Below are 12,664 nucleotides of genomic sequence, written 5' to 3' on the forward strand. Positions count from 1 at the left end.
GGAAAAAAAGGCAAAGGAAGTCGGTTCTCCAGGGGCCAGAAGTGTTGAGCCTAATTAGTCTTAAGACTTCTCAATAAGAAATAGCTTATCGGTTTCTTATCTGGGAGAGTTGAGGATGGAGGGACAGAAGGCACCCAGGATTTGCATGGAGGGGATTCAGGGAGAGAGGGTGATGAGGGATGGGGTGGGCCCTCTAGTCTTGGCCCAGTCCCCGTCTTGCACACGTTGTTGGTTTCCTCTCAGAGCCATCTGGTTCAGCCCCGCTGGGGAGGGGAGACCCATAGTGACCTCTCCTGACACCCGCCGACCCTGACCAGTGTTGCCAGGTTCTTCAAAGGCCACGCTCTGACTGCTGTCCTATGTCACCCGCACCCCCTAGCCCCACCATAGAGATGCCTTCTTCGGTGACGGCGCTGGGTCAGGCCAGGTCCTCCGGCCCCAGGATGGCCCCGAGCGCCTGCTGCTGCTCCCCTGCGGCCGTGCAGAGGAGGCTGCCCATCCTGGCGTGGCTGCCCAGCTACTCCCTGCAGTGGCTGAAGATGGATTTCGTCGCCGGCCTCTCAGTTGGCCTCACTGCCATTCCCCAGGCGCTGGCCTATGCTGAAGTGGCTGGACTCCCACCCCAGGTGAGGTGTGTGACCCTGCTGCCAGCCACATCTCAGAAGCAGTGCAGAATACACAGTATCAATCCCAGACACCATCAGCGATTCCAGGTTTCCAGCCCCTGGGCCCCAAGCAACCTTTGGTTTACAGTGTGTGACGCATGACTGTCTCCAGGCCGACCCAGGCTCCTATGCCTGTTTGGCACACAGACACAGAGCTGGTTATGGAGGGGCCAGCGAGATGACTCACGGAGGCCTTGAGTTCAAGACCAGCCTGACCAAAATGGTGAAACCCCATCTCCACTAAAAATACAAAAATTAGGCTGGGTGCGGTGGCTCACGCCTGTAATCCCAGCACTTTGGGAGGCTGAGGCAGGCGGGTCACAAGGTCAGGAGATGGAGACCATCCTGGCTAAGAGGGTGAAACCCCGTCTCTACTAAAAATACCCAAAATTAGCCCAGCGTGGTGGTGGGCGCCTGTGGTCCCAGCTACTCGGGAGGCTGAGGCAGGAGAATGGTGTGAACCTGGGAGGCGGAGCTTACAGTGAGCCGAGATTGTGCCACTGCCCTCCAGCCTGGGCGACAGAGCGAGACTCCATCTCAAAAAAAAAAAAAAAAAAAAAAGAATGCTTCCCCAGACTTGGACACAGCACACGGACCTGCACCAGCCCCTCTGCCTGGCTGTCTGCACCCTGAGGCCCCGGTTGGGTGCTGCTAAAAAAGTGGCCTCCTGATCACTGCAGGTCCACCCACAGGGCAGGGTGGTGCACCTCTAACCTGGGCCTGGACACAGCTGACACCCACACATCCTGAGCTTGGACACGCACACCAGGGAGCTGGTGGACGGGCCTCGGCCTCCTGAGTGCTCACCGCCGTCTCTCCCCACAGTATGGCCTCTACTCTGCCTTCATGGGCTGCTTCGTGTATTTCTTCCTGGGCACCTCCCGGGATGTGACTCTGGGCCCCACCGCCATTATGTCCCTCCTGGTCTCCTTCTACACCTTCCACGAGCCCGCCTACGCTGTGTTGCTGGCCTTCCTGTCCGGCTGCATCCAGCTGGCCATGGGGGTCCTGCGTTTGGGTGAGGCTCTACCTTCTTGCCAAGGGGATGCCCTTGACCTCAGCATTTGCTTGTTTGCATTTCAAGGTCTATCCCTGTGTGTGCTGTGGGGGTGTGTGTGTGTTGTGGGGGTGTGTGTGTGTTGGGGGGTGTGTGTGTTGGGGTGTGTGTGTGTTGTGGGGGGGTGTGGGTATGTATGTGTGTGTGTAGGTGGGTGGGTGGTGGAGGGGGTGGGGCACTTGGCCCTTAGTCTACTCTTTTCTGCTTAGAGGCCAGGACACTTGCAGAAGTGCCTGTGGCCTCAGACCCCAGTCTCCCTTTTCTGCTCTCCAAAAACAGCCGAAAAGGGTTTGTTACCCCTAGTCCTTAGCTACAGTATCTGCTCCCCAATCCCACCCATGCCACCTTCCCCAGCTCACATCTCCCCTCATCCTCTGGGACTGGGACTGGGTGGAGCTGGCACCAGCTCGGTGTCCCCTCTTGGCCGGCCAGGGTTCCTGCTGGACTTCATTTCCTGCCCCATCATTAAAGGCTTCACCTCTGCTGCTGCCGTCACCATCGGCTTTGGACAGATCAAGGTAGGCACGGCGCCCACCCAGGGCACTGCTCTTTGGCCGCTGCTCGTTGGCACAGGGATAGTGGGAGCAGGACCGAGGTCCGTCCTGATCCCCGCGGCCAGTGGCCATCTTGCTGTTTCAGATTGTCTTCTATGGGTCAAGAAGCACGCGGTGCTCTCGTGGGTCCCCTGTTAATAAAATGACCCTCCTGGGAGGGATGTCACGTGATGGTTGGATTTTACAGCGGGTAACTTGGGGGCCGGTAATTCCATGCCCCTGCTCTTGCCCGAGTTTCCGTGCAGTGTGCTTGGCTGGTTCTGTGATGTCACTCCGTTCTCCCTGCACTGGGCACACCCGGCAGGCTCCACTGGTCACGAGCATGCTGCTAGAATTTCTATAAGCAAATTATTTCCCCATGCCAATTTAGCTAGATGGTTTTGTTTTGTGCTTTTTTTTCTGGTTTCTGTTTAATATTTTTTAAATGCCATGTATTTTATATTTCCTTTTAAAACATTTATAAGAAGTACTAAAATCAGTCATCAGCTGAGGGTGTAATTTATTCTCTTTTTGCTGGGTTGTAAGTTCCTCGAGGGCAGGAACTGTCCTCCCAGCCATGGCCGCCCAGCATTGGGCTGGTGCAGTAGCGGGGTGCTCAGCTGGGTGTGTGTGGAGTGAAGTGAGCCCAGTTCCACAGATGGGACCATGTGGCCCTCATGGCAGACTAGGGTCACATGCTGCCTCCTGACCCTGTGTCACTGCAGGTCATCTTCCCCAAGCCAGGCTCTGCTTCAGGCTGGCCTGAGACAGTCTTCCCTGATGGAGGTACCATGAGAAGACCAAGGACAGGAGACTGTGTGTGTGGGAGAGAGGGAGTGTGTGTGTGAGTTTGTGTGTGAGAATAGACACTTTTTGCACTCTTGCTACATGCAAGGCACTGGGCAGGATACTCTCCATGTGTAATTCTCAACACACTCCTGGGAGGTAGATTGATCATTATTTCCATTTGAGAGAGGAGGGACCAACTTAGGTGTGGGTGACTGTGATTGGTACGTTATCTACACACATCTCTCAGCGTTAGCTTGGTAAATGCTGTTTCAGGGCATGGTTGGTTCTTTATTCTGGAAACATCATTTTTGGTATCAAGAATGTTCTTTTATAGGATCCCAATGAGAGTGGAGAGTGCCTTGTTCATGCCTTCATACTTGGCAACCCTAGCCCTGCCCAGGGACTCCGCAGCCATCTGGCGGGAGGGCGTCCTCCTAACAGGCCCAGGACAGAAGACCCTACCCCAACAGTCCCAGAGTCCGCCCCCCAGGATGTCCTAACCCCATCCACCCTGTGCGCAGCAGTTTTAGGGCAGGGTCCTTAAGCCTGTGGCCCTGGGAGTCTGGGCCTCCACTTTCTCCTCTGACTCCTGTTGGGTCTCAGGCGACGTAAAGAACTAAAGCGTAAGCTGTGCCTGCACTGTGGATCCCAGCTACGTGGGAGGCCGAGGTGGGAGGATCACTGGAGCCCAGGAGTTCGAATCCAGCCTGGGCCACAGAGCAAGCAAGATCCCCCCCACCCCGTCTCTAAAAAAAAAAAAAAAAAAAACTAAAACACAGGATAGAGTGCCTTCTCCCGCCCAGGACCTCTGAGAGCTGGTATCGCGGTGGGAGGCTCCTACTTCGCCGAGGATTCCCCAGCCTGGTTTCTTGAAGCCCCTCGGAGCCCTCCAATCTGCACACCGCGAAGAGATTTTAGATTTTTTCCTCCCCCAGCAGTGGGGCTGGCGGGTGGTGGGGCACCTAGTGACGGACGCATTCTCAAGCCAATGGCAGCGAGGGTCTACATTGCAGGGGACCTGGCCACTGAGCAGCCTGGAGCCAATGGGGGTGGGGCTGGGCAGCCCATGGACCCTGGCCATCAAGCTGTAGAACCTGTCTGCCTGCTGCGGGGTCACCTACATTGTTTTTTATGAGAAAAGTAATTTACAGAAACATATCACTGACCCAGTAATTGTGAAATACTGTCTCCCACGAGGGTAGCTTTGATCTCCTGCCCTAGGGGGCGTTGGGAGTGGGCAGATGGACCCCTGAGCCCTTAAGATGGGCCCCGGGAATGAGGGTTGGGGGCAGGGCAGGGGGACGCTGTCTCAGCCCTAGGGGAGGTGGGCGGGGAGCTGGGGACAGATGGCCTTGGTTTGGGGGCATGACCTCTGATGAGCATCTCTGTGTTTGGACAGAACCTGCTGGGACTACAGAACATCCCCAGGCAGTTCTTCCTGCAGGTGTACCACACCTTCCTCAGGATTGCAGAGACCAGGTACCCCGGGCTTTGTTCCTCCCTCCTATAAGGAAGCTCCTCCCACACCTCCTCTCCCAGCCCCCACCTCAACTTCCACCCCTGGTGGTTGCTCAAAGAGGGGTCCCCAGAGCAGCCCCATCAGCAGCACCTGTGAGCTGGCACGAACTGAGACTCTCAGCCCTTTCTAGACCTGCCCTATCAGAGCCAGCGTTTTAACAGGAGACCCGTGGTCTGCGTGCAGGGGAGAGTTCGAGAAGCTGTGCTCTGGGGAGCTAGAGCAGGGCAATGTTCCTCTCTCCACAAAGCTTTCTTGGGGGACAGGAATGGGGAGAGACTGTGTAAAGAAAAAGAAGGCAGTGTGTCTCTCAGGTTGTGATTTGTTGAGGAGAACATGGCATGGGGGAGCTAACGCAGACAGAACGCAGGTGGCGCAGGGACGGCAGGTGGAGCTGTGATGAGAGATGAGGAGACCCAAGCACTTCCCTCAGGTGGTTTAAGGAGCCTCTGATGGCCGGGCACTGTGGCTCATGCCTGTAATCCCAGCACTTTGGGAAGCCCAGGCGGGCAGATCACCTTAGGTCAGGAGTTCAAGACCAGCCTGGTCAACATGGTGAAACTCTGTCTCTACTAAAAATACAAAAATTGGTCTGGTGTGATGGTGCATGCCTGTAGTCCCAGCTATTCGGGAGGCTGAGGCAGGAGGATTGCTTGAACCTGCAAGGTGGTGGTTGCAGTGAGCTGAGATCATGCCACTGCACTCCAGCCTGGGTGATACAGCAAGACTCCATCTCCAAAAAAAAAAAAAAGCCTCTGATGAGGGGTACCTCCCTGCCAGACCATCCAGCGGGAAGGCAAGATATCTCTCTACCTCTCTGGCTGGAAGGGGCTGGAGGAGGAATGATCTGGGGGAGCTATAGAGATGGCTGCCCAGTGCTGTGGCCTGGAGGGAGTGGGGGTGATCCTGGACCATCTTCCCCTCCCGTTTGATCTCCCAAAGCTTCCCAGCAGCTGCACCCAGCTGGAAGCCAGTGGGTTCCTTGCCCTTCAGAGGCACCAGTGGGCAGGGGTCGGCCGGATGGGGGAGCAGTGATTACGGAGCCTGACTAGTCAGAGAACATCATGGACTGTCACGTGAAAGGGGCCTTACTGACCGTTTAGTCCTAAGCCTTCTAGAATGTCTACAGCAGGGTGTCCAGTCTTTTGTCTTCCCTGGGCCACACAGGAAGAATTGTCTTGGGCTGTACATAAAATACACTAATGATAGCTGTTGAGCTAGAAAAAAATCATTGAAGAACTCATAATGTTTTAAGAAAGTTTACAAATTTGTGTTGGGCCACATTCAAAGCCGTCCCAGGCTGCACGTGGCCCACAGGCTGTGGGTTTGGCAGACTTGTTCTAGAGCCACCTGCAGAGAGCATCAGCTGCTCAGGCTGGTCCCCATTCCCTGTGGTCACTCACCAGATCCTGTTCCACAGACTTGAATCCCAGAGAGCTACAGGAGTGAAAATGTGAGCACATTGCTCCGCCATCATCCTGACCCGGGCCTCTCCCCTGCCTCTCCTGCTCAAGCCTGTGTACTTACTGAATTTTGAATTGAGTTTTGAAGTAGAACAGGGATGCATATTACTTAAGGGAAAACATCTCAGCCTAGCCTGTGTTTGGTCTTGCAGAGTAGCTTGCTAAAGTTCCTGAGCTTTAGTTAAGTGTGTGTGAAACAGTGAAAATACTGAAAATGCTTTATTTCCTTGTGATACTCACTGTGGTCTGGGACCAGCAGCCTGGGCATTGGGCCTCCCCTGGGAGCTTCTCGGCGCCTCTCAGCTTAAGCAGCAGCAGGACGCTCGAGTCAGCAGGAGGCCTGAGCCAAGCTGGGTGGTGACCAGTCCTCTGCCTGTCCGCAGGGTAGGTGATGCCATCCTGGGGCTGGTCTGCATGCTGCTGCTGCTGGTGCTGAAGCTGATGCGGGACCACATGCCTCCTGTCCACCCCGAGATGCCCCCAGGTGTGCGGCTCAGCCATGGGCTGGTCTGGGCTGCTACGACAGGTGAGGGGCCTCTGGCTGACATCCTGTGCAACCTTGGCTGCAGGTTGGGGTCACTTGGGGAGTTCTAGTCCCACGCTAGAGATTCTCATGTCATTGGTCTGGGTGTCACTTGAGCATTGGGACATTTAAAACACCACACCAAACTCTGGGACATGTACTTTTTATTTATTTAATTAATTAATTAATTAATTTTTTTTTGAGATGGAGTTTCGCTCTGTCGCCCAGGCTGGAGTACAGTGGGGTGATCTCAGCTCACTGCAACCTCCGCCTCCCAGGTTCATGTGATTCTCCTGCCTCAGCCTCCTGAGTAGCTGGGATTACAGGCGCATGCCACCATGCCCGACTGATTTTTGTATTTTTAGTAGAGACGGGGTTTTTTTTTTTTTTTTTTTTTTTTTTTTTTGAGACGGAGTCTGGCTCTGTCACCCAGGCTGGAGTGCAGTGGCGCGATTTCGGCTCACTGCAAGCTCCGCCTCCTGGGTTCACGCCATTCTCCTGCCTCAGCCTCTCCGAGTAGCTGGGACTACAGGCGCCTGCCACCACGCCCGGCTAATTTTTTTTGTATTTTTAGTAGAGACGGGGTTTCACCGTGGTCTCGATCTCCTGACCTCGTGATTCGCCCGCCTCGGCCTCCCAAAGTGCTGGGATTACAAGCGTGAGCCACCGCGCCCAGCCGAGACGGGGTTTTACCATGTTGACCACGCTGGTCTCAAACTCCTGACCTCGAATGATCTGCCTGCCTCGGCTTCCCGAAGTGCTGGGATTACAGGTGCGAGCGACGGTGCCCAGCCCGAACTCTGGGACATTTAAAACTCCGAACCAAACTCGGTGGGTTCTGATGCAGCCAGAGCTGAAAAATGATGCACAGCCAGAGCTGAGAACTGGCCAGCTGTGGCTGTTCTCAACCTGAAGCAGTTTTGCCCCCTGGTGACATTTGGCAATGTTGGGAAACATTTTTGGTGGATACCACTGGGCGAGGCAGTTGCTGGCAACTAGTGAGGAGAGGCCAGGAATGCCACTATGCCCCTGACGGTGCACAGGCTTCCACAGCAAACAGTGATCTGACCTAAAATGTCAGCGCTGCCGAGGTGGGGAAACCCAGTCTACTGGCAGGTCCTGGGGAGAGAGAACGAATTCCGCGGAAACCAACAGGCTCTGTTTGAATTGTGCAGCTTGCAGGGTACAACTTCAGCTTCATGTGCGGAGGCTGCAGGCTGAGCCACAGACAACCAAGGGTCCTTTGAGAAAGGGGTGGTGAGGGCTGCATCGTGGAGGAGCAGCAGGGCTGTCAGCAGGTGAAGGACCACCCTGGGGGAAGTGGAAGCCTCTTCTCAGTGCATCCAGGATGGGCATGGGTCCCCTGGCTGAGCACCGGGCAGGGATGCCCAGAGAGGAAGGCACACCCAGGAAAGTCAGGAAGCATAAGTGACTCCGAACCTTCTCAGAGCCAAGGGGACAGATTAAGCTCAGAATAGCCCGAGCTTGGCCTTGCTGTTTGGGGGCTGTCAAATCCAACAGCCATAGATGAGAGAGGGTGGCTGGATTTAGCTCTTGAGTCACTTCTGCCTGCCCAGGCTGGTCTGTTCTCTGTGGTCTCTCCCTGGATCCTATTCAGCAGACTTGAGGCCGTGGTGAACACTGAGAGCCTGGTGGGGTGCAGAGGATGCTGAGTTTAGAGTGGAGATGTCCAGCTTCCAGTCCCAGCCTGGCCTGGGTTTAGACTTGCAAAGTAGCTTCCGAAGTTCCTCAGCTTTAGTTCAGTTGTCCGCGAAATAGTGAAAATGCTTTGTTATTTTTTTATTTTTATTTTTTGGAGACGGTGTCTCTCACTCTGTTGCCCAGGCTGGAGGGCACTGGCGTGATCTTGGCTCACTGCAACCTGCCTCCTGGTTTCAAGCGATTATCCCGCCTCAGCTTCCTGAGTAGCTGGAATTACAGGTGTGCACCACCACACTCAGCTAATTTTTGTATTTTTAGTAGAGATGGGGTTTCACCATGTTGGCCAGTCTGGTCTCGAACTCCTGACCTTAAGTGATCCGCCCGCCTCGGCCTCCCAAAGTGCTGAGATTACAGGCATGAGCCACTGCGTCTGGCCTATGCCTTGTTATCTTAAACCTTGAGACTCAGAGTGTGGCCTGGGACCAGCAGCCTGGGCACTGGGCATCCCCTGAGAGCTTACTGGAAAGGCAGGATCTGAGGCCCCACCCCAGATCTCCTAATCAAAATCTGTATTCTTCAGGGCACGCCCAGGGGATTCATGGGATCACCTTAGAAGTCAGTTTGGAAGCTGGGCACGGTGGCTCATGCCTGTAATCCCAGCACTTTGGGAGGCCGAGGGAGGCAGATCATCTGACGTCAGGAGTTTGAAACCAGCTTGGCCAACATGGTGAAACCCCGTCTCTACTAAAAATACAAAAATTAGCAGGGCATGGTGGTGTGTGCCTGTGATCCCAACTACTCGGGAGGTTGAGGCAGGAGAATTGCTTGAACCCGGGAGGCGGAGGTTATGGTGAGCCAAGATTGCACCACTGCACTCCAGCTTGGCAACAGAGCGAGGCTCCTTCTCAAAAAAAAAGGAAGTCAAAAGTTTGGGAAATGCTTAGAGACCCCGTGTTTTTCAGAGACTTGTTTTGTATGACTTTATGAGATGATCAGTCAGGTGTGGCCACAAGGGGAGACAGAGAAAGGCTCAGGAAGAAAACCAGTTTATTGTACTCACAGGTCCTAGAGACAGGAGGCACAACATGTCACGTAGGGCCATGTCAGAGGACACCAGGGTGGCCAGGAGGAGAAGCCAAAGCTGTGGTTTAGGCTATAGCCTTTATTGAGGTTTTCATGATAAAGGCAAGGTGAAGAAAGGTGATCAGCTTAGGACTGGCAGTTGGAGGAATTTTGGTGGGCTTCAGGCTTAAGGCAGAAAAATCTTGCCTCCTGGGGTGCAGGCCAGGCTGGTGGAGGAAGGGGCTCCAGAGGGGTTAGCTGGCATATCAGAGACACACTTGGGGCTGCTTTTGTCTCTAAGACTTGCCTAACCCTGAAGGCAGTCTCTCCGCAGCCAGAAAGGTCTTTTAAGATGTCAAAACATCGTAATGTACAGAAACGTCAGAAACATTTACAGTGTAGGGCTGCTGACTCCTTTCTCCCCAGTGTGTGTAGCATTGTCTTGGGAAACTACTTAAAAAGCTTTTGATTCTTACAACAGCTTTGAGGATAAGTTTATTATTTTCTCCATTTTGTCAATGAGGAAAGTGAACCTCTGAAAGACGAAAAATAAAACAGAACTTCTCAAGACCACACGGCTGAGAGGAGGCAGAACAAGGACTTCACCCGAGTCATCTGCCTTTTTTTCTGAATGGTCTGTCTAGAAGTGTGTCAATTTTATGATCCTCTCAAAGAACCAACTTTTGGTTTCATTGATCTCCCTTTTGCTTTTGTTTTCTAGTTCATCGATTTCTGCTTGGGGCTTTATTATTTCCTTTCTTCTATTTATTTTGAGTTAACTTTATCCTTTTTTTTTTTTTTTTCAAAAAAATTTTTTTTGAGACGGAGTTTCGCTCTTGTCTCCCAGGTTAGAGTGCAATGGCATGATCTCGGCTCACTGTAACCTCCGCTTCCCGGGTTCAAGTGATTCTTCTGCCTCAGCCTCCCAAGTAGCTGGGATTACAGGTGTGTGCCACTATGCCTGGCTAATTTTTTGTATTTTTAGTAGAGACGGAGTTTCACCATGTTGGCCAGGCTGGTCTTGAACTCCTTACCTCAGGTGATCCACCCGCCTGGGCTTCCCAAATTGCTGGGATTACAGGCGTGAGCCACTGTGCCTGGGCTTTTTTTTTTTTTTTTTTTCTTAAGGTGGAAGCCTGGGTCTTTGATTTGAGACCTTTCTTCTTTTCTAATATGGTTGTTTAAATGCTGTAAATTTCACTCCTAGCACTACTTTAGCTGCATCCCACAATTTTGATATATGTGCTGTTTTTAAATTTTCATTCAGTTCTAAATACTTTGTGATTTCCATTTTGACTTCTCCCTTGACCTGTGGATTATTTAGAAGTGGATTATATGATTTCTCCTGTGAACCATGGGAGTTATTTAGTTTCCAAATAGTTGGGGATTTCCCAATTAGTACTTTGCCATTGATTTCTAATTTAGTTCCATTGTGATAAGAAAATGCACTTCGTGATTTAAATCTGTTTTCCTTTATTGAGAGTTGTATTATGGCCCTGAATATGGTCTATCTTAGTGAATATTCTGTGTGTGCTTGAGAACATGTTTTCTGCCATTGTTGGGTGGAGTGTTCTGTAAATGTCAGTTAGGTCTAGTTGGTTATCTCAGGCTACTATATTCTTGCTGATTTTCTTTCTACTTGTTTTGTTGATTATTAAAAGAAGAATGTTGAAATAAGTTCAGCTATAACTATGACTTTGTCTATTTTCCTTTCTTACTTACCAGTTATTGTTTCATATATTTTGAAGCTCTGTTTTTTAGTATGAAAACATACAGAATTGTAATTTTCTTTTGGAATGATACTCTCTTTTCTGGGTAACATTCTCTTCCCTGAAATCTACTTTCATACTAAGAGAGCTACTCCAGCTTTCTTTAGTGTTAGCATATCTTTTCCCATCTTCTTACTTTTTTTTTTTTTTTTTGGAACAGAATCTCCCTCTGTTGCCCAGGCTGGAGTGCAATGGTGTGATCTTGGCTCACTGCAACCTCCACCTCCCAGGTTCAAGCAATTGTTGTGCCTCAGCCTCCCAAGTAGCTGGAATTACAGGCTTGCACCACCAAGCCCAGCTAATTTTTGTATTTTTAGTAGCAATGAGGTTTCGCCATGTTGGCCAGCCTGGTCTCAAATTCCTAGCCTCAAGTGATCCACCTGCCTTGGCCTACCAAAGTGCTGAGACACCACACCCAGCCTCCTATCTTTTTAGTTTTAACGTATTTAATCGATTTGTGTTCTTGTGTTTAATGCTATGTTTTATGGGCAGCATATAGATGGGATTTGTTTTTAATCTGATAATCTCTGCCTTTTAATTGGGATGTTATGCCATTTATATTTAATGTGATTATTGGTATGTTTGAGTTTAGATCTACCATGTTGCTGTTTGTTTCCTGTTTGTCTCATTTGTTCTTTGTTCTCTTTTCCCCCTCCTTCTACCTCTGTTAGATTATTTTTTATGATTCCATTTTATGTCGTTTATTGGCTGATTAGCTGTAACTGCTATATTTAGTTTTTGTTTGTTTGTTTCTAAGTGGCTGCTTTAAGGTTTGTGGTAAACATCTTTATCTTGCTACAGTATACATTAAACTTCAACTTCATGTGATATAAGAACCTTATAACAGGCCAGGTGTAGTGGCTCACACCTGTAATCCTAGCACTTTGGGAGGCTGAGGGAGGCAGATTGTCTGAGCTCAGGAGTTCAAGACCAGCCTGGGCAACATGGCGAAACCCTATCTCTACCAAAAATACAAAAAATTAGCCAGGCATGGTGGTGCATGCCTGTAATCCCAGCTACTGGGGAGGCTGAGGTGGGAGGATTGCTTGAACCTAGAAGGCAGAGATTGCAGTGAGCCAAGATCCGTCACTGAAGCTGCAAACTCCTGTGCTCAAGTAATTCTCCTGCCTCAGCCTCCTGAGTAGCTTGGTCTACAGGCATGCACCACCACATCTGGCTAATTTTTAAAATTTTTTTATAGAAACGGGCTGTGTTGCTCAGGCCGATCAAAGATTCTTGGCCTCAAGTGATGCTCCTGCCTCAGCCAACCAAAGTGCTGAGATTGCAGACGTGAGCCACCATTCCCTGCAGGAACAAAGTCTTTTATATTTATCCACGTAGTCACTGTTTCTAGTGCTCTTAATTTGTTTGTACAAATCCAGATTTCCATCTGGTATCATTTTCCTTCTACCTGAAGGACTTTATTTTTTCTTCTGTTGCAGGCCTGTTGGTGATTAATTCTTTCAGCTTTTTTTTTTTTTTAAGAGACAGGATTCACTCTGTCACCCAGGCTGGAATGCAGTGGTGCAATTATAGTTCACTGCAGCCTTGAACTCCTAGACTCAAGCAGTCCTCCTGCCTCAGCCTCCTGAGTGGCTGGGACGATAGGCGTGCATCACCACACC

The 12,664-nt window shown here is 51.1% G+C and overlaps 1 protein-coding gene across 4 annotated transcripts in view; it reads left to right on the forward strand.

Annotated features, from left to right (window-relative positions):
* Positions 1 to 12,664, forward strand: part of SLC26A11 (solute carrier family 26 member 11) — a 30,961-nt gene that overhangs the window by 763 nt on the left and 17,534 nt on the right. For all 4 annotated transcript variants that reach the window (XM_032176662.2, XM_032176660.2, XM_032176661.2 and 1 more), the window contains 5 exons: positions 380 to 626; positions 1,491 to 1,683; positions 2,155 to 2,240; positions 4,444 to 4,523; positions 6,407 to 6,549. In XM_032176662.2, the coding sequence (XP_032032553.1) occupies positions 393 to 626; positions 1,491 to 1,683; positions 2,155 to 2,240; positions 4,444 to 4,523; positions 6,407 to 6,549 (736 nt within the window). In that variant the 5' untranslated portion in view covers positions 380 to 392. The remainder of the gene's footprint in view (positions 1 to 379; positions 627 to 1,490; positions 1,684 to 2,154; positions 2,241 to 4,443; positions 4,524 to 6,406; positions 6,550 to 12,664) is intronic.

The sequence above is a fragment of the Hylobates moloch genome, unplaced genomic scaffold, assembly GCF_009828535.3.
Source record: "Hylobates moloch isolate HMO894 unplaced genomic scaffold, HMol_V3 SCAFFOLD_15, whole genome shotgun sequence".
Classification (NCBI taxonomy): Eukaryota; Metazoa; Chordata; class Mammalia; order Primates; family Hylobatidae; genus Hylobates; species Hylobates moloch.